At 41.5% G+C, this 22,507-nt stretch overlaps 1 protein-coding gene across 10 annotated transcripts in view; it reads right to left on the minus strand.

Moving 5' to 3' along the window:
• Positions 1-1,091: 1,091 nt before the first annotated feature.
• The window catches only part of BMPR1B (bone morphogenetic protein receptor type 1B), a 373,138-nt gene continuing 351,722 nt past the window's right edge, over positions 1,092-22,507 (minus strand). For all 10 annotated transcript variants that reach the window (XM_070392526.1, XM_070392498.1, XM_070392490.1 and 7 more), the window contains 3 exons: positions 13,128-13,303; positions 10,029-10,159; positions 1,092-4,971 (listed from right to left, as the gene is read on the minus strand). In XM_070392526.1, coding sequence (XP_070248627.1) covers positions 4,846-4,971; positions 10,029-10,159; positions 13,128-13,303 — 433 coding nt within the window. In that variant the 3' untranslated portion in view covers positions 1,092-4,845. The remainder of the gene's footprint in view (positions 4,972-10,028; positions 10,160-13,127; positions 13,304-22,507) is intronic.

Below are 22,507 nucleotides of genomic sequence, written 5' to 3' on the forward strand. Positions count from 1 at the left end.
ACAGCACTTCAGAAAGAAAACAGAGGGCAGCACAGACAGCCCAATATCACCCAGGGAGCCCTAACTTGGAACTTTGGTAGCTGGGGTTCCTGTTGGGAAAGCTGAGCCCAGGAGAGCATGAAATCACTTCCAAAGTCAAGGCTGACGGCCTGCCTCAAACCCGTCCGAGCTGAGGTCCCTGGAGAGGTGTGAGGCCTGGCCTCCCTCTGTCTGTGCCTCTGTGCCACCATCCTGAGGGGCTTCAGCATCCACAAGGGCAGACCCCAGGTGATTCCTCTTGGAATCTTCATTCTGACCACAGCCACTTTCTCAGAAACTGCTCATGTACCACTCACCCCCCTCAGGGTTCCCGGTCCTTTGACCCATCAGCTGGCTCCTCTTTAAACCCGTCCCTAGTGTGGACCATGTCAGATGATAGTAATCTTTATTTTCTATGACCCATTGCTCCACAGGCCTGATAAACCCTACCCTGAATGAATCCAAGTATTGCCACTTCCATGCCTACCCTTTGGGCTGCTGATAGACAAATGAAATCCTCAAACCACATGGATAAGTAGCACTATGAATTTGTAACAACAGCTAATGCTTCGTTGGATGGATGCGGGCTTACTTCATGCTTGATACATGGATCACTCCGTTTCATCTTCAGATTCAATGCAGTAGATATTAGTGTGATTCCTATCCTCGAGGGGAAGAAGCGAGCCTACTGTCACTCAGCCAAGGGAATGAGTAAGCAGGAGTCACAGACAGGCTGTCCGGTGGTCCAGAGGCCACACTCCCGGCCACTCAGCCACAGCATCAATGTTGATCGGGCCCTCAGCGTCGCCCACCACCATCGAGCTGTCATTTTCCACAGTACAATTCTCACTTCTTCAAACCACTGACTTCCTACCTTTCTTCTCACTCTCAGCAAATGACCGTGTCTCCTACTTACACAGAAAACAGAAGCCATCAGACCATTGCTCTTGCTCCCTTGCCACCAGGTGTGTGCACTTACCTGCCTCACTCTTCAGGGCTGCCTTGTGATACAGTGCGATAGTGTCAACGTCAGAAAAAGGCACAGCAATCAGATAACAGACACGTTCTTGCCAAGGGGAGAATGAAACCGTTTTATTTGGGGGAATGTTCAAACAAAGCCATATACAATTTGTAACAAATACAATACAGTTGTTTGTTCCCTAGTCCTGAATAATTACAGTATATACAAATTCAATAAGGCACTGGTTCCCCAAAAGAACACAACGAGTCTTCTTTTGAAACAGACAACAAAACTCTTTATTGCCAACTCTTCTCCAAAAAAAAAAAAATATGGCATTGTTTTTTCTGCTTTGTTTTACAAGAGGAATCATAATGGGTAAATTAAATCACTTCGGATGCCATTTTGTTCGTTTCCACTGCTTTGTGACTGAGTTTTCCAAGGAGATATAACCACAGAACAATTCAAGTTTAAAAACTGTACTTCTTTCAGTGCCTTTCCAACTACAAACATGGAGAGCTAGAACAGACCAGCGACATAAAACACTGTAACTTCCAATGAATATGCTTGACTCTAGGAACGTGAATTCTGGTTGTTATTCGGTCCTTGTTATACCTGACTACACAACAACTGAAACAAAGAATTCCCTGTAAATAAAATCTTAGCATGTTTTCTAAGATGCTTTATGTCTTGATACTAAAAAGAATGGTCACTAGTCACTTTTGAACAGTGCTTTCCAGGAGGTCAAAGGCCTGTCTCTTCACAATGTTTGTAGCACTGTAACTTATGATTTAACAATCTACAACACTTTTATAAATAAATATTATGTTTCATTTAGTACTTTATCATCTCTAATATTTTACTCTCTAATCCACAAAATGGAGTTGTGCCAGACTCCAAACTGAACAAAATATTTATATAAACATATATATTTATATAATATATATACACATAATAAACTATAAACCCGAACATCTTAGCATACAAAACTTATATTAGCTAGCAACTAGTATTTTAGGATTCCTTTGGGGGAGCAACTAGAAGAAAATCTTAGTCTTTGAAATAGTCCTGATAAGAGGAAATCATCTACATTATTAATTTCCAGGTCCCCACTTATTCTATAGAAAGGTAAAACAAAATACAATTCACTTCTTCTGAGCTACTAGAAATTTAAAAATAAAAAAAGATAATTTGGAAGTAAGTAGGTAGTCTCTTTAAGAACAATTTAGGGTTCCTTAAGTTAGATGAATTTTGTGAAGACAAAAAAAAAATCTATTCATAAATAAATTCTTGTTGCATTGAAAGACTATACTAACTAAATAAGTCTTTTGAAGTACCTCAGGAACAATCTTTAGATGTTCATAATGAGTAAATCAGACTGAGAATTAGAAAGTAAGCTACTGATTTTTCCAAAGCAACTAAACAAATAAGATAGAAGAAGTTTCCTGCCATTCTTCATTGGAACCAACACCTCCCTAGAAATCAAGTGTATTTTCAAATCATCACTTCCCCCAAAAATGTTCTGATTTGCAGTTATCATGTATAAAAACTTACCTAAAAGAGCACACATTTTTATCTAAGAAGTCCAACCGCACTTAAATTTAAGAAAAAAATCAAGAAACAAAACATGTTCCCAGTTATGGACATAAATGTTTACTTATTTGTTTGTAGATGATCTGATTAGAGGTAATGAAGTTTCTCTCCACGGCTCAGATGATTATCACGCTTAGTTCTAGCCACATATTCCTTCTAAGCTATCACACAGAACACAATTTGACACAAGAGAAAGGAACCGTTACATTGCCATTCAGGTTCTTCTAATAACACCAGAAGCAGCATTCTGATTAAAATTCTATTTGGAGCCAACTGTTTTTAATCTTTATGGTAAACAAATTTTGTTCATATTCAAGAACTTTTTAAAAACCAAGTTATTTCTTTGTTACAAACAAAATGTGGCTATGAAGCATTGGGAAGTCAATGCTGAATACGGAACACTGTGTTTCTTATGATTCTCTCAGACTGTTAAGCACAGCTCACAGTCACTCTCTGCTCTAGGGTGTTTTCCGAATGAACAAGTCACCAGCTGCAAGCCGACTTCAGAAGTGAGGAAAATATTTTCTCATTTTTCATACAGCTGTCAAAATTTCAAAAAATGTCCATCCTTCAATCACCAAGTGGTGCAAATGTGTTATAAAACACTGCCCTCTGCAGGATTCTGGAAGGAATGCCTTTTATTTTTTATTTTTTTTAAGACTAGGGAGGAAGTATTTCCCAATTCCTTATGAAATTACAGAATTTCTGCGAAGTAAAGGAAAACCATAGTAAGAACATGTAAATGAGTACAGGTGAGGGGGATGTGTACAATTTTGAACTTGATGTTCCTGTTGCTCAGGAATGTTGGCCCTGTCCATGATTGGACTCATGTGTCTCAACAGTGAAAACTCTGCAGAATTAAGTGGGTGAAGAGATGTTTTGCACAAGTGCCACAGAGAATACAAAAATAATAAATTAAAAAGTGAACTGAACATAATGAGAATAAAATAAAATAGATAAAAGATATGAAATTACCACTTATGACGTACATGCTGGATCCATATCTATTCTAGAAAAATAAATCACAGCAGCCGGAATACTTTGTGGCTCCCACTAACTCTCCTGTGTGTCCCATTCGGAGGATATAGTTATCTATTGTTAAATTAAAATTTAGTTACATTAACCTGACATATGCTTCCTCTCCTTCCCTTAACTCAGACACAAGACACAGACAATAATGAAAAGAAGCTGGTCTTATCTATACAAAATAAGGTGTGCATCGTTTACTCTCAGGCTTCTGTGATCGGCTCTCTGCATACATAGGAAACAAGCCATGTGCACCTCCAACCCCATCCTCTACCCTACTAACACAGGCATCTCACAACACAAGAGCCATGATCTCTATTTTAAAGGGTGTGGTCAACAACTCAACTGATGGCAATTTCACTGAGCCTTTCATTTGAGGGATCAAAAGCATGCATCGGTCAGTTCTCTGCACATTAAAAAAAAAAGCTTTGCTTATGTTTAATGAAAAGGAAGAGATTTGACCACGAAAGAGATACCTAACAGAATCAGAAACACAAAGTGGTTCTGAAGAACACTGACACTGACTTCTAATAGAATCACACAAAATCTTCATTTGTTCCATATCCTCTGAAGCTGCAAAAGGTCACCTGCAGGAATCCCCAAGCGGGTCCCAGACAGGTGGTATGTGTACCCAGGTGCATTCACATTGCTGTGGCAGCCCCCCAAGCAGGGCTGGCCAAAGTGGTCAGAGCAGGCAGGGGCGGGCTGTTCAGACAGTTCCATTCTGTGGTCTCCAACCTCACAGACTGTCTTCTGGTGTGTAGAGTGCAACAAAATTTTACCAATGAAAAAAACCATTTTAATTTCCTTTCTAGCAGAATTTCTGCAAAGAACTCTCATTGTTATTATTTAAACTAGAATAGTAACAACCTTAAAACATCTAAATTCTTTGTTATATTTTGGCAAAATTAAAGCATCTTTTGAAAAGGAAAAAATAAAAAGAGGGGGCAATCCCAAAATACAGGGCTTTCTTAGAAAGCAACGTGCACCACGTCTTCAACAAGTTACCCGAGCGGTTTCAACCTCCGCCACACACAAGGGATCCCTGTTTCTGGGAACTTCTGCCTTTGTCCACGCTGCTCCCCGAGTGGTGACACTGAACCCACTGGAAGCAGGGCTGTTCGAGGCTTGGACTGTGGGTGCTTCGGGAACATTTTCTACTCTGCCCGCAAAGAGAGGAAGAGCTGGCTTTCTCCACTGATGCTTTCTTTTTCTTTACTTTTCTTTTGTCTTCTTTTCCCCCCCTCAAATCAGAGTTTAATGTCCTGGGACTCTGACATTTTGGCAAGTGTTTTCTTCACACGCAGGGCTGTCAGTCTGGACGCGGGATTGTGAGCCCAGCACTCGGTCATTAGTTTCCCCATCTGCCTCAGACACTGCAGGGAGGGAAACAGAAAAGTGGGAGTGGCGTTAGAGACATGTATTTATTATGTGCCAGGCTGGCCCTTGATATTTGGCTTTTAATTTTGGGTTCCTAGAGTTTGAATAGGAGTTTCACAAGCTCCTTTTAAAACCATGTTTCATAACACTTCTTTTTTCATGCAAATTTTCAATGACTAAGACAGATTTTCATAACATTCTTCTGATAGGAGTAAGCAAGTGGTTGTGCTGATTGAAGAAGAGTGTCTTTGAAGTTAGCATTAAATACATACAAAAATACTCAGGGAGTCTGTATTCCACTCCACACTCCCGGTTTGTTTATAACATTTGATCAGCTTAAATCTTTTATCTCCTTCCATACTATTCAAACAAACACCGTTATTCCTAAGTCGCAGCTGTCTGCTACAATAATAGCATCACACTGTCACTTTTAACAAGATGCATGACCTGTGCGGGGCCTGGCTGAAACTTTCTCCTACATAAATTATTGGTCTTCCTGTTGAAAGCACAATTTCACTTCATTAGAAATCCTCAGTGAAGGAATCTGGGGTAATACCAGTGCCTGTAACCAGCTTCAAAGGAAGGTAACTCCAGCATCTCATAAAGCTTTCTGCATAGCTCATTGGAAAACATATGTATGATTTAGCATAAAACCAAAGATCCAAAGGTTGTTTTTAAATGCATTTAACGGTGAAGGATTATTTCATAAACAGCGCTCTGCCCACATGTTTGCCCTGGCTCTGGTACATGTCTGATGCTCAAGCATCTCTGAAGGTACCCAGCCTGCCAGAGCGCTCCAGGATTTGGTGAGTATACAAGCTTAGAGGATGGATGGAGAGGATGTGGAGCAGATGAGTCAGGGAAGGCAAGGCCCACCCCACTCAGTTCCTCCTTATGCACAGCTTCTTTGCAGACCTGTTTTAGGCTTCACCACTGTACCCTTACAGCCTTGTTGCACGTGGATTCCTTCAAATCACATCTCCTCATCCTTATTAACAAAGATCCACAGCATCCTCAGGCATCTCAACTAGGTCAACTTGTATCACTTCTCTATATAGAAAATGGCATTTTTCAGATGCCTATCTTTTCTCTCATCAAAATGTGAGAATGTTGCATGTGTGTTTTTCATGGAGAAAAACTCATGATGCTTTAAACACACACACACACACATACACACACACACACAGAGGAAAAATGGCAGCTGAATAGGCAGACATGTCCTGCACCTTGTTCCAGAGTAGATAAAGGGAGCAACTGAGTCAAATAACATCCTCCTTGAATTGTAGAATTAGACAGAGTTGGTGAGACAATTCACAGCGGGAAGGGCAGAGGACGCCTGGAGAATGGTAGAATCAGGGATCTGGGCTGGAAAGAGATGCATGACCACCGGGCCAAGAGGGTCCAGAAGGAACTGCGCTGCACCAAGTCCGTGTCCATTGGGGACAGATGTAACATCCAACTGTGGAAAGGAAGTCCACAGGGGTGCTGGCAGCTGGGGAATCTAGATCTTAGTCCACAGCCATGAGGGGCTGCGCCCAGAAGGGTGGCCTGAAGAGCTGCCTGAGCCACGGGGTGCCAGGGGGAGAGAAACTGGCAGTCACATGGTTGTTTTGCCTCTGTTTTGTCTTTGCTTTAATTTGCTAAACCCTGTTCATGGGACTTTCAATTGCAAACACTCACCCGAGGCTGCGATGCAGGTAGAGGTGCAGATTTGTGGAGTCTGGGAAGAGGCAGTGGAGAACAGGACAGGGAGAGGTGATCAGGAGTTCATGACCCTCCAAATCTAAGCAGCCATTTTTCTCCTGCAGAGCCAGCCCCTCCCAGCTGCCTCAAGAGAGCTAATACAGCCATAAACAGCCTACACCTTGAGCTTTACAAAGGAAATAAAGACTGAATAGCCCCGCAGAGCCCTCAGGGACTGGTTTGAATAGGGGCCATTCAGTACCAAATAGCGATACAGCACCACCCCCACCTAAAGCCCTGTCAGAAAAAGACATACCTCAACATAATAAAAGCCTTATATGACAAACCTACAGCCAACATCATACTCAATGGGCAAAAACTAAAACCATATCCCCTAAGAACAGGAATAAGACAGGGATGCCCACTTTCACCACTCCTGTTCGACATAGTACTAGAAGTACTATCCATAGTGATCAGACAAGAAGAAATAAAAGGCATCCAAATTGGAAAATCAGGAGTTATACAGTCATTATTCACAGATGAAATGATATTGTACGTAGAAAACCCTAAAGACTCCATCAAAAAAACTACTAGACTTAATAAATTAATTCGGTAATGTAGCAGGATACAAAATTAACACCTAGAAATAGATGGCCTTTTTATACACCAATAATGAACTCACAGAAAGAGAAACTAAAAAAACAATCCCATTACCATTCTAACAAAAAAATTAAGATACCTAGGAATAAACTTAACTAAGGAGGTAAAAGACTTATACTCGAAAATCTACAGAACATTGAATAAAGAGATAGAGGAAGACATAAACAAGTGGAAGAATATACCATGTTCATGGATTGGTAGAATCAACATCATTAAAATGCCCATACTACACAAAGCAATCTATAGATTCAATGCACCCCCATTAAGATACCAATGGCATATTTCACAGATCTAGAACTCTCCAAATATGAAATAAAAATAAATAAATAAATAAATAAATAAACCTGAATAGCTGCAGCAATCCTAAAAAAAAAAAAAAAAAGAGGAACAAAATTGGATGGATCTTAATACCAGATATCAAACTGTATTACAAAGGCACTGTCCTCAAAATTGCCTGTTACTGGCACAAGAACAGACATATAGACCAATGGAACAGAACATAGAACCCAAAAATCAACCCAAGCCATTATGTTCAATTAATATTTGACAAAGGAGGCAAGAGCATACAATGGAGTCAAGATAGTCTCTTCAATCTATGATGTTGGGAAAATTGGACAAATACATGCAAAAAAAATGAAACTTACACCATAGACAAAATAAACTCAAAATGGATAAAGGACTTAATCATAAGACGGGAAAACCACAAAAATCTTAAAAGAATCCATAGGCAGCAAAATCTCAGACATATGCCATACCAATATCTTTACCAATACAGCTCCTAGGGCAATGGAAACTAAGGAGAAAATAAACAAATGGAACTACATCAAAATAAAAACTTCTGCACAGCAAAAGAAACCATCAAAAAAAACATCAAGAAAGCTCACTGCATGGGAGAACATATTTACCAATGTTATACAGGCAGTCCTCGGGTTACATCGGACTCGACATACATCGTTTCGTGGTTACGTTGCCATCTCCCATTTATTTATATTAAAAAAATTCCATCATTTCGATGTATGTGCATTATGTGCTTTATGTTTTTTATTATTGATTTACCACAAGTAAAGGTCAGGAATTATCTTTCTTTTAAATTTTTTTACTGTTTCACTTCATTACTGCTGTGTATGTGCTCCGTGTGAGTGACGTAGGTGCTTATGTAGCGGGTTCCCACTTACAGTGAAAATCACGTTATGTCGCTGTAGGAATGGATCTCTGACGTAACCCAAGGACCTACTGTATCTGATAAGGGTTTAATCTCCAAAATTTATAGGGAACTCATACAACTTAACAAGAGGAAGATAAACAATCCATCAGAAAATGGTCAAAGGAACTAAATAGACACTTTTCGAAAGAGGACATACATAGGCCAAGGGACATATGAAAAGATGCTCAAAGTCACTAATCATCCGAGAGATGCAAATCAAAACAACAATGAGGTACCATCTCACACCTGTCAGAATGGCTATCATCAACAAATCAACAAACGACAAGTGCTGGTGAGGATGCAGAGAAAAAGGAACCCTCTTACACTGCTGGTGGGAATGCAAACTGGTGCAGCCACTGTGGAAGATAGTATGGAGTTTCCTCAAAAAATGGAACTCCCATTTGACCCAGTGATCCCACTTCTAGGAATATATCCCAAGAAATCAGAAACACCAATCAGAAAGGATATATGCACCCCTACATTCATAACAGCACAATTTACAATAGCTAAGATTTGTAAACAGTCCAAGTGCCCATCAGCAGATGAGTGGATTAAAAAACAGTGGTACATCCTCACAATGGAATACTATGCTGCTGTAAAAAGGAGGGAACTCTTACCATTCGCAACAGCATAGGTGGACCTGGAGAGCATTATGCTAAGCGAAATAAGCCAGTTGAAGAAAGATAAATATCACATGATCTCACTCATTTGTGGAATATAATGAACAACATAAACTGATGAACAAAAATAGGTCCAGAGACATAGAAGCATTGAACAGACCATCCAACTTCAGAAGGAAGGCAGGGGAGGTGGGGAGGTCAACCAAAGGACTTTTTTGGATGCATATAAGCACAAACCATTTGCACAGACACTAGGGCGGGGTGAGGGCATATGCTGGGGGGTTGGAATGGCTGGGAGAGATCAATAGGGGGGAAAGGAGACATATGTAATACTTTAAACCAGCAGTTCTCAACCTGTGGGTCATGAACAATGAAAATACATCGTGCATATCAGATATTTACATTACGATTCATAACAGTAGCAAAATTATAGTTATGAAGTAGCAACGAAAATAATTTTATGGTTGGGGGTCACCACAACATGAGGAACTGTATTAAAGGATAGTGGCATTAGGAGGGCTGAGAACCACTGTTTTAAACAATAAAGAATTTTTTAAAAAGTAAAAAATAAAAATAAAAACAAAAACACACACAGAGAGAAATAGAGCCTTTATGCCATTGTCAGGACATCACAAATAAATGAAATAATGTTACCTGTTATGATGGCTAAATGTTAACCCACTCAATATATTTTGGAAGCAGCAAAATCAAGTTAGGAAAAAAGGAACAATTTACCACATTACACGTAGCACCATATAAATCATCACAGTGAGGCATCACTATCATCACCAACAGAACAAAGAAGAATAAGAACTCCTGCAATCAATATTTGGAATTTTGGCAAAAAGGGAAAATTTCTATAGCACATGGCTTCCCGGAACCTTACCTCATCGCCACTCCACCGGCTGGGGAATGAGGGACGGAGCTTCTTGATGCACACGATCTCTCTCATGTCCTCATAAGAGGGGTCACTGGGCACCAGGTCGTGATAGGGAAGCTGGTATTCTTCCACTGCACCTGAAAACACGGTTTTACTATTACACTTTTTTTCTGTGAAATGGAAATAAAATTCTAACATACAAACTGTTTTCAAAAAAAAGTTCTGTCGGTACTAAAGACAAGCCTGAAAAACAGCAAAATAAATCTTAAAAAAAAAAATGTTCCCAAATGACACTTAATCTAATTTTTAAATGAATGAAAATCCCAAAGAAACATATTACTTTAGGTCTTCAATCCTTTTCTTCTAATTTCCAAAAGCTAAGTAAAATAAGCACCTCAAATTTATTTCCAATTTTACAAAGGCTCCTGTATGCCAAAATTTTTTTAAAATCTATATTAAATCTCCATGCAAATTTGGCAGACACATTCCAAACTCATACGTATAATATGTGATCATTTCTATTACTGCAATATGAGATTATGAATCTCATAATAAATTTGGCAGTGTATTCTACTTGAATAAAATGTCACATTTACATTTTTTCTGCTTAATCATAAGAATGCATTCTTCTATATTTAAAATTTAGAGAATTGTACACACCTAAAAATATTAACATTGATCGGCTACCTCCTGGCCTTTACTGGGATCAAGCCTGCAACCTGGGCACGTGCCATGACCAGGAAATGAACCAGCAACTACTTGGTGCATGGGACAACACCCAAGAAAGTGAGCCACTCTGGCCAGGGTACCCCAGCTTGTTTTTAAGCTAAGAATCATTTTGCCCATATTCCAACCACAGGCTTTCAAATACAGGCTTCTTGTTGCCTTAATTGCTTTAGATTTCCAGGGAAACATAATTTGAAAAGTAATCTTATATTATCCTATTCCTTCAACTCCTATAAACCTCTCTCTATATATATAAAAGCCTAAGTGACCATTACGACCGGTTGACTGAACAACCAATCAACCGGTCACTATGACGTGCACTGACCACCAGGGGGAAGACGCTCAATGCAGGAGCTGCCCCCTGGTGACAGTGTGCTCCTACAGCCAACCTCCTGAGGCTGGCCAGTCTCCCTTGGTCCCTACCCTCAGCTGGCCAGGTGGTCAGTGTGGTCCCACAGCCAACCCCCTGCAGCTGGCCATCCTCCCATGGTCCCAACCTCTTGAGGGTCCCTCCCCCCAGCTGGCTAACCTCCTGCGGTCCCTCCCCGCCGCTGGCCGGCCCCAATCACGACTGGGCAAGACAGCCCCAATTGGCCCTGATTGCCGGCCAGGCTGAGGGACCCCACCTGTGTATGAATTCATGCACCAGGCCTCTAGTCTTAAATAAGTATAAACATTTTGTTCAAAAACATGCTCACTTCCTCTTTACAAAACAAAATCAAAGCATAGGCAGTTAGTTAATTTATGTTTTTGTTGCTCCTTTTCTTCTTCATAATATGATGGGAGATTTATTCAATATCTGAATCAGAAATATGTTCTACATTAACTTCCTTTGGACCAAAAAGAGTTCTCTCACTTCAGAGGGGATGTGCTCTATTTCAACTTAAGCTAATGAGAAGTTCAGAATCTCTAGAGTGACTAGAAGGCACTGTACCACTGAAGATGATCTTGCTACAGAAGTATGAATGCCTATTGATTAACTATTTCTCCTTTATATTTCAATAGGATTCTAAATGTAAGTTAAGGCTTTACCAACCAAAGTGAAAATTTAAAATAACAGCTAACATGTATTGAGTACTATTTATGGGTCAGGCAATGTTAATTCTCTTTACAATCACAAAAACCTCACAACCCCCTGAGGTAGTGCAATAATCCATCTCCCTCTTAAGATAAGAAAACTGAAAGAAAGAAAGAAAAGTTAGTAACTTGTCAAAGGTTTACAGATACAAGTGCCAGGACTAGTTAACTGTAGGCTACACTTTCAGAATATTGGGCAAGCTCCAATTTTCATGAAGGTGAGTTTAACTCACCTCCATCAAGAGGAAGAGCAGCAGTACCAGGATTTACTTATCAAGCACAACCATGACTAGAACCATAAACAACATACTTGATACCAAAGAGCCTCAGACTCAGCTCCTCAACTGAAAGGTGCTGGAATCTACTAAAAGACAAATTATGCAGCAGTAGACACAATGCTACAAGCAATAATAACACCTCTGAATATTTAAGGATGTTTCCTTAGTTAGTCTTACTAGGGAAACTTTATGTTTGTAAAAAGATTACCATGACCAATAATAATATTCTTATGCTTTAATTTCATTTTGATAAAAACTGATGTTTTCAAATTGCTTGATGAGTAAGTATTGTAGAAAGTTAAGAAGTAGGGCGGGGGGTTAAATAATGGGTGTCCCACCCCACAGTTATGTCTTTTCATCTGAGCAGAGGAAGCCACAGGAAATGGGGCACTAGAGTTGGGCAGGGGGCCCAGCAGATTGGTAAGAAGAAGATGGAAGGGGTAGAGAAGGAGGTTAACTTGATAAAGCAATGGCTGGAGAAAGAGTTCAAGAGAGAAGTGAGACAATACATATAATAGAACAGGGTGATCTTCGAAAAGACAGAGGAAGTTGACAATGTGCCTAGAAGAGATGCCTCAGTCATAGGTGGAGAGAAGAATGCAGTCAAAGGTAATTCTATAATGTGAAGTATTATTTCCTAGGAGGATTATGACTGGGTCAACAGAAATAAAGGACAAAATTTGATTTTGTAGACAACTTTGATTTCTGATCAGAAAAAAGGATTTGGCCCTAGCTGGTTTGCTCAGTGGATAGAGCATCAGCCTGCAGACCAAAGGATCCTGGGTTCACTTCCAGTCAAGAGTATATACCTCTGATGCAGGCTCCTCCCGGGCCCGGGCCCAGGTGCGTGTGGGAGGCAACCAGTTGATGTGTTTCTCTCACATCGATGTTTCTCTCTATTTCCCTATCTCTTCCACTCTCTCTAAGAAAATCAATGGAAAAATATCCTCGGGTGAGGATTTAAAAAAAGAGAGAGGAAAAAAAAAAGGAATTGTAGTAGCCCAATGGTACCACTGGTACTTACCTCCTGATACGCATCTCCTAGTCACCTCCCAAAGAATGAGCCCAAAGCTGTACATATCGGCCATGATGTAAGACTGAAAGTGATTTCTATTCAAGCTCTCATCCAACACTTCTGGAGGCATATAGCGCTTGGTGCCAACACGAGTGTTGGGTGGTATGTCAACTTCATTTGTATCGCTAAGGAAAAGTAAAGCAGAGCACCGTCAGTACTGGAGAGAACCAAGTGTCAAATCAAGGTGATTCCTGAACCAGGGCTTTCGTGGAAGATGGGAAAAGGTATCCCTTCAGAGAAAACCGTTTCCTGGAAAATATTTCTGGCCAAGAGTTATATTAAATATTCACGGGTAAAAACACAATGAAGATGACAATCAGAATACAAGATTGCATTACCACTAGGTCAAATATAAACGCTACATAATTGCTAAACGTAAATTAAATGCTTAAAAAATATCTCCCTTTCCTTCGTATTTCAATAACTTTCTTCTGAAAAATGAATTACGCAATACAAAATTGGATTATTTGAGGCAGTATTTTTTAAGCCAAGTATTATGAGGCTTTTAGATAGCCAAACAAGGAAAAAAGGGAAAGGGGACAGAGAACCAACAAAGACTTGTAAATGTTTTCCTTTGATAAGCAGGGACCTAAAAAAGCTTTCTACTATCACATTTCATGAATCAAATAGCATAAAAGGATGGAAGGAGTAATCTATATATATAAAAGGCTAAGTGACCATCCCACCATCCAGTACCTATGACGTGTGTACTAACCACCATGGGGCAGACGCTCAATGCAGGAGCTGCCGAGCTGCAGTGACTTGGCAGTGGCAGTTCTCGGGTAATGCACCCTGGAACCAGAGAGGAGGGAGCCCAGTTCCTTGTGGGGGCCCTCGAGGGGCCGCGAAATTCCTCCTTCGGCAGTGGGTTATGTTGCTGCTGGGCACTGTTGGCCCTGAATCTGATTTACTTCACACTTGCATTTGGGTCCCACACCCTGTACGACAGCAACTTTGCAGAGTGCCTTCTCGCACTCTGGGACCCCTTGAGGGATGTCGGAGAGCCGGTTTCCGCCCGATCCCCACAGGCCAGGCCGAGGGACCCTACCTACTGGAGGGTCCCTGCTCTCTCTGCAGATGCCCTTCGAGCCAAGGTGCCACCCCAGGTGCAGCTGGGGGCCGGGAAGGGACCATGGGAGTTTGGCTCCAGGGCATGCCTGGCCCATCTCTTCCAGTCCCGCCCTGCCAGCCACCACCCGGAACTATCTGCATTAATCCCTGCATTGGAGCCAGCTCTGTGAGCCGGAAGACCCTAGCGTGAGTTTTCTTTCTTTTTCCTCCCTCCCCACCCCGCCCCCCCCCGCCACACACACACACACACACTCCACAGATGCACTTCGAGCTGCGGCAGCACCAGGAATTCTAATCAATTTGCTTTCAAGGTTCACAAATCTGTGCACCAGGCCACTAGTTGAATATAATATCTTTATCTTTATGAAAATTTCACAACATGACCCACTTGTAATTCTTCCTGTAGACTGGAAGGAAATTTGTGATGAACGGACCCCAGTCTGCAGGCTGGGCCTGGAGAACCGCTGCCTCCGTGCCGGGAGCTGGGGCCCCAGTGCTGCACCCATGTTTCAAAGTGATTGAACGACCACTGCCTGACAGGTTGATGGTTAAAGGAGACATAACACTGCCGCCAGCTCAGGAGGATGCACATAGTAGGTTTAACAAGAACTACCTCAATAGAAATGAATAGAACTAGGAAGAAGAGCAATAAACCCTAGTGCTGATGGGTGAAGAAACTATAAAACAGAAAAGGTACAAAAATTCATTAAATTGAAGTTTGGGGGACATCTTTGATAAACCTGCCTATCTCCTGATTCCCAAGAAAGTGTTTGTTTGTTTGTTTTTCTTGTTGTTGTTTTTTTTCATCACACTCCATTGACTCTCAAGCATTGACATGTTATTTCTCCTCAACACTGAAAAGAGTTAGAAATATGGAACATCACCTTTATCTTGCTGAGTCACAGGCAATACCAGGCTTTCCAAAACACTAGTGCCTTTTGTTGGGGGGAGGGGAGCTTCTTGGCTTGATTTTATTGCCTCAATCTCTGTCTTCTAAACATAAAATACGTATTGTCATTTGGGAAAATTTAAAGGGTAGCAAATGCCCCTCTGCAGATCTCAAAACTGTTTACAGTTACTAAAACTTATAAATCCAAAGCTTCTTTCTCTGAACCTTTTAAAATTCACTTCCAGCTAAAATCTTCACTCTAGAGTTACTGCAGCAGACATGGCACAAGTGTACCCATAGGCCCCTTGTGATCTCCCAGGAGCTTTGACTGATGGAGTTTATTTTCCTAAAATAAAAGTTAAAGTGTAAATTTATAACACTGAAAAAAACCCTAAATAGCTGGTATTGCTTATCATCTGTAAATGTAAGTCTTAGTGTTCTGGCTTCTTTTCTGACTAGGAAATGAAGTTAAAACATAAATTTTTAGTATTTACCCACATGGTATAATAACAAATGTCATTTGTGTACCTAAGTCATAAATGGTGAGGAAGGCAAGTGAGCTGAGAAGAGGTTGAATGGTAAACTGGGAAAATATCAGATTTAAAAGATGCTGCAAAAGCTCCACCTTCAATTATAAAGTAAGGTCTCTCCACTGACACCTCTCCTGTGAGCACACAGTAGGATTTCATTAATGTGCTCTGTGTGTGTGTGTGTGTGTGTGTGTTATAATTTATAATTATGAATCATTAGAGGAAGACAGTGGTGACCCTAGCTACAGAATTGAGTTCTATGCAGAGAAACAAACCTGAGGGTTTGCAGATGGAAAGACAGCAAAGAGCCTAAATTATGTTCCAGAACATTACTGCAAAAGGAAACCAAAAACCATCTTAGCACTGGCCCCACAGGAGTGCATTCAGGTCAAAGATATACTCTGACCACAGCTGATAAAGATTTTAGGCAACTCCTTTCCATTCTTACTCTTAGCTCCTTAATGCATTATTTGTATTTGGGAGGTCAGGAAGAGCTAATGGAATGTGTGACATTGAAACATCAGTGGGAAACTGAAAGTTAGTTGTTATCTTATAATAGAGTCAAGATTTGTGATGGCCAGACTATATAGAGTTCACCTCTAAGCTCTTAAACCTTCAAACTCTGAAGAACATACAGTCAAGGATTGTGTATGGCCAGCAAATCCCCCAAAACCAGTTCCTATACAGGCTAGGAATGCTGGGTACGACTGTCCCTCCTCCACCTTGGTGATTTTCTACCCTAGGTGATTTTCCTCACGGTACCCAAATAAATATGCTCACCTGTAGTATCTGTACAAATATCTGTCTTCCGCCTAAGACGGTAAACTCCTCTCAGCCCTGACTATCTGTCACAACCAGGTGGTCTGTCCCTAAAGAGGAGAGCACTGATCCATCTCCACTCACAGCCTGCTCTGCACCAGGCAGGCAAATTATATACTTTAAATGAAAGAAGAAAGAGGACTGTTTACAGTAAAGTTCACTTTGGATAATTTAAGGATAAATGTAAAAGTCTCTATTATGTATAGATCATAAAATGAGATATTACTGATAATCAGAGGACAAATAGAATTTTGTTAAGCAAATTAATTTGCAAATGATTACTATTAACCTAAAGGCAAATGCCTTTAGAACTACATTGAAACAACCACCATGATAATTGTAATTCACATCTGATATTATAAAACATCAGATCCTCCAAAACATAGAGCTCTGCTTCTTCTTCCCTCAGGAGGGTTTCTGTACTTGAAAGTAATTACCCTGCATCTCTCTCCTGGGTTTTCAGAAACATGATCTTACCTGTCCTAAATAAGGACAGAGAAAAACTGAGCTTCGTAATCTTCAAGGCCACAAACAGAAACTAAACTCACTGAACACTGGGACACCGAGAAGAAAGGGAGAAAGAGAGATAGCAAGTAGAGTGGGATGGTGCAGAGCATGCAAGTACAAGGTAGGGAGTAACTGGAGGAGGGCCCAAGAGCAAAGAAGGAAGCAGAAAAGGTCAGGGTACTTTCAGCGCCCCACCCCCTCCTTTTCCATTGAGGGTTGGGGAGGGGTGAGAAACAAGGCTGGCAAGAAGAGATGGACACTCACAAGGGAGCAGAGTCAGAGAAAACAGCTCCAAACCCACAACATAACCCTATGTGCTGCAGTGGCTGCACACGCATGGAGTCAATTTCTAAAATCATATACAGGAAAGATAAATACCAACTTCAGGTCTGATTACCTCTGCCAGGGATAATGGGGAATAAAGTAGGGAAGAGAATGCAACAGGGCTATCTTCAACACTGTATTTGTTTTAAAAAGAAAGACCAGATAAAATAAGACAAATTGGTAACATCTGGTGACCTTAAATTATTATATGAGCCCTGGCCGGTGTTTCCCAATGGTTAGAGCATTGACCCACACACTGCAGGGTTGTGGGCTTGATTTCCTGTCAAGGGCACTTACCTGGGCTGCAAGCCTAATCCCCAGCCGCAGTCAGGGAGTGTGCTGGAGGCAACCAATTGATGTCTCTATCTGTCTGTCTGTCTATCTATCTATCTAATCTCTCTTTCTCCCCCTCTCCCTTACAATCTCTCTGAAAATCAATGGAAAAAATATGCCCGGGTGAAGATTTATTAAAAAAAAAAAAAAAAAAGTTATTGCATAAGTGTTTCATTATTTTTTTTCTACTTTTTTATGTTTAAAATACAGGGTGGGGCAAAAGTAGGGTTACACTTGTTCCTATGGAAAATAATACAATAATTAATAAATAATAACACAAGAATTAACTCTGTTTTGCATACTCACAACTGTAAACCTACTTTTGCCCCTCCCCACCCCTATAAACTAGAATTAGATATATTTTAATTAAAAAGAACTCAGGAGGATCAAGAACAAGAAAGACATATGTTTCAATGATGAAGGCATAGGTTAGAGGCAGAAGGCTCTAACCATCAAAAAATGTCTCAATAAACAACAAAATTACAGAAAAATAAGTTTCTACCAGAAAACTGAAAATATCCCATCAAAATCATGGGCATTGCATTCATTATACAGAAAACTTCTTCTCACTTTTCATGATTGAAGAACTGGGTTCCAGAATTACAGGGGCATTGTTCCCCATTCGTGATTTTATAATTAACTAGATTTTATAATTAATGGGTTAGTGCACTGGGGGTGGGGGGGGGTCCCTCAGCCCGGCCTGTGCCCTCTCACAATCCAGGACCCTCCAGGGGATGTCCACCTGCCAGGGATTGGGCCTAAGCCAGCAGTCAGATGTCCCTCTTGCAGTCTGGGGCTCTCGCAGTCCAGGACCCCTCGCTCCTTACTGCCCGCCTGCAGCAGAGGTGGGAGAGGCTCCTGCCACCGCTGCTGCACTCGCCAGCCATGAGCCCAGCTTCTGGCTGAGTGGCACTCCCCTTGTGGGAGCACACTAACCACCAGGAGGCAGCTCCTGCGTTAAGCATCTGCCTCCTGGTGGTCAATGCGCATCATAGTGTCCAGTTGTTCCGCTGTTCGGTCTATTTACATATTAGGGTTTTATTATATAGGATGCCACCATCAGATCCACCATAGCCTTTGTCCCTGTTCATGTGAGTACTGGTGTGATACAGACTTAAGTAGAATTGGAAGAGAATAAAATTATAACTTAAACAAAATAAAATAAATTAAGGGATGTCAAGTAGATTGCTCTCAAAGAAAAAACTTCCTTTGTTTTGAAATCACACTTTTCACTCTAATGGGTGTTTTTCTTTATGAACTTTAGGGAAAGTAGAGCTGGGACAGGATAAAATAAAAACACCTAAAGTTTTCTGAGAAATAAATAAACAGTAACTTGGGAGGTTGGAGGCAACGAGCAAGTCAGCTAGGGAGAAGAGGGGTCCTCCCCTCTGCCCTGGGTTATAAGAAGATGTTAACCCCTGTAAGAAAAAAATCAGGAAAATATTCTGGTAGCATGAATGTTTTCACTAAATTTTACACAATACCCTACAAAACATGTACCTTGAGCTGATGGTATTTGGGGAAGAAAAGAACCAGTAGCTACATCATGTAGAAAAGGTACAACATACATGGGAGGGAGAGGGCTGATATGGCAAAGAACTGTGAATGACATGGAGTTCCTTACTGTACTAGGTGAGAATGAGGATGATGTTTATCTGTATATGAATCTTAAAATGCAGAGTGCCCTCAGCTGGGATTGCATAAAGAGGCATGAAAACAGCTATATTCCTGACCAAAGTCCCCTGGATGACAGTGGTATGTTAATTAGAAAATGAAGAAGCAGCAGGCAGCACAGAGAGTAAGAGGTCTACACTGAAGACCAAGAGGCCTCCTAAGGGTGTGCACACTCTGAATGGCACCTCTCACCCAGGAGGACACACAAGTGAGAGCTCCCAAGGCAACTGCTTCAGGCCCCGGGAAGGGAGCAAAGACTCTGATGCTGTGAGACAAAGGAAAACGGAGAGGAGAGGAGGGAAGGGCGGAAATGAAGTAAGACTAAGATGTTCCTCTTCTTCTCTGCACGTGCCAGGTAGGGGCTTACTGAGGAGGGGAAGGTGGAAGCAATGCACCTGCTGGGAAATGTATGTCATCACTGACACTGTTTAGAACCTGGGCACAAGGTGATCATTGTTACTGGTTTTAGTTTAGTTTAGTTTTGTTTTTTTATTGAATTTTTTAAGAGAGGGAGGGAGGGAAAGAGAGAAACATTAATGTGAAAGAGACACACAGGCCCTGACTGGGAATCGAATACGCACCCTTCCAGTGAATGGTATGACTGTAACCAACTGAGCCAGGCATTATTGGTTTTAATGTCTACAGACAGGGAGCCGCTTTACTGCCTACATCTAGGCAGGCTGCCTGCAGTGTCCTCCTTGGTTTGGCCTGGTTCCTAGAGTGGTGTGTGTGCACCACAGGATTAGAGTAACTGAGGGAGGCAATCACAGAACTCCTGCTGAATCTGATAGGCTGAAAGTGGAGCCTCCAGATAGGATCCTGAGAGGTCTGAAAAATGAATCTGAGCTCCCCACAGGACTCAGTGGAGCAGGGAACGCCTTTTAACGTCAGTGTCATACACTGGATGAAGGACAGGCAAAACATTTTTATATTGGTGTCCGGAAATAAAGGAGATCTTAAAAAACCTAGTAACTGTCTTCACCTTGCTTTGTATTAAATATTTTTCATGGTAATTAAGCCTCTCCTAATTATATATCCACTAGAGGCCCAGTGCACAAATTCATGCACTGGTGGGGTCTAGCAGACCCACCCGATAGGGGTCAGCAGGGACGAGCTGGCTGGGGTGGGGGGCCAGGGGCATTCCTATAGTTCCACCATTTGGTCAATTTGCATATTACCCTTTTATTATATAAGATAGCAGGAATTCTTCCAAGAAGGGTTATGCAAAGGGAAAAGCCCCTGCTTGGTCCAGCACAGTGCACATCCCCCCTGGACCAGCAAGTGCGGGGAGACTGACAGGCTTGTGAAAGTCACATGCAGAACCCATTATGGCCCAGGGAGCCAGTTAGGAACACCCCTGTTGGCTGCAACGAGGCTGCTCTATCTCACTGAGCCTTTGCACACATGCAGGGTCTTTTGGTAGATGTTGCTGATGCCTAAAACAGAGAGGAAAGGTGGGAGAGGAAGAAGGGAGGTAAAAAGGTAATAGAGAAAGAGCAGAAACAAACATGTGCACTTTAATAATCTAAACGCTTGAAAAAATATAAGCCTGGATGACGTGGCTCAGTGGTTGAGCCATGGAAGTCACAGTTCAATGTCAGGGCACATGCCCAGGTTGCGGGCTTGATCCCCAGTTCGGAGTGTGCAAGAGGCAGCCAATCAATGATTCTCTCTCATCATTGATGTTTCTATCTCTCTCTCCCTCTCCCTTTATCTCTGAAATAAATAAATAAATAAATAAATAAATAAATAAATAAATAAAGATTGGGGGCAAAAGACATGTGAGGGAGGCCATGGGTTTGCTTGTGGCTTACAAGTGGGGTTTGAAATTAACCACATATACCAGATAATATTAAATCACCTTTGAGGGAGACTAAAGTGACCTCCCAGGGCATGAATGATCCTCAGGAGCCTCCAGAAGAAGGGCTGTGGATGCCCATAGTGTTTCTGGTCATCTTGCAAACAGCTGTGGGACTGATTCGCTGCCCTGAGCTCTGCCCAGTCAGATGCTAACTAAAGAGGAGAGTTTCAGCCTCACTTTTTAACAGCATGTATGGCTTTCATGATTAAATCCTGAGCAATCTCAGGGTTTCTTAAACACAGAACTTCAGAACTAAGAGCTAATATTGAAAACTCTTCAATAGGAGGTGGATGTGGCTGCAGAAACCTTGACTGGGAGAGCTGACTCAGCCCCTAATTAGCTTAGTTTTGTGACTTTGGCAAGTCATTGAGCCATGTCCCTTTTTTTCAAAAACCACCAAGTACACAAACCAGACACAGTGCTAAAAATAGCGACATCAGAAAGACTCTGAGGAAATTTAGTGCCCTCTGGGCTGGGCAACTCTGTCTCCTTTGCACTCGGACAAGCTAACAATCACCAATTGGGAGACACGTGTTACAGCCCAGTTTTCATTGTAGGTTTTCTATTTAAAATATAATACCCGAGAGGCCCCAAGCCAGGATTTATTTCCCCCCTAAAAATATACATTATTCTGACACTGTAGTACCAGAAGGGTTCCTTGATCCTCCAGATACACAATAAAAAGCTTTGTTAAGTTCCTCCCAGGGATTTCACGGGTCCTGTTTTCTCCTCCCAAGAGAGATTTGGGCAATGGTAATGTCTGCCACGGCATCACCTGGATTAAATCTGTGCTGGCCAGGAAGTGCAACAGCACTTACATCACTTTCAGGACAGTGTATGAAGAAACCAATTCAGGATTTTAAAAAAATTATATGTGCAGGAAATCTCTAAAGCACAGTTTGCTCTTAATTTCTCTTGGAACCTCCCAGAAATGACTTAAAAGCCTGAGAGAACACTTACCATGTAGTGTAAAGTGTTAAGTTCTCACAGGAAGGTCACATATGACGTCTAAGAACTCAAACCTGGGTTAGCTTTGACCCCAATTGTAATAAAAAGCTCTAAATATCTGTGTGTGCGCATACCCATGGACATGCACCCCTAAATTAGGCAAGTCAGGAAAAGAGTGGGAACCAAAGGAATATGTAAAGCATGGTTTAAAAGTGAGGCTCAAAAATTGATAAGATCAAAGTTCCTTTCAAACATCCTATATAATAAAGAGCTAATATGCAAATGGTCATCACACCCTTGTGCCCTCGTGCCGGAGGACCTGAGGCCGCACCCTCCGCCCAGGCGCTGGGGCTGGGGGACCTGATGCCATGCC

The sequence above is a fragment of the Myotis yumanensis genome, unplaced genomic scaffold (genome assembly GCF_028538775.1).
Source record: "Myotis yumanensis isolate MYYU_CA2020_CCGP unplaced genomic scaffold, mMyoYum1.0.hap1 SCAF_1, whole genome shotgun sequence".
Taxonomy (NCBI): domain Eukaryota; kingdom Metazoa; phylum Chordata; class Mammalia; order Chiroptera; family Vespertilionidae; genus Myotis; species Myotis yumanensis.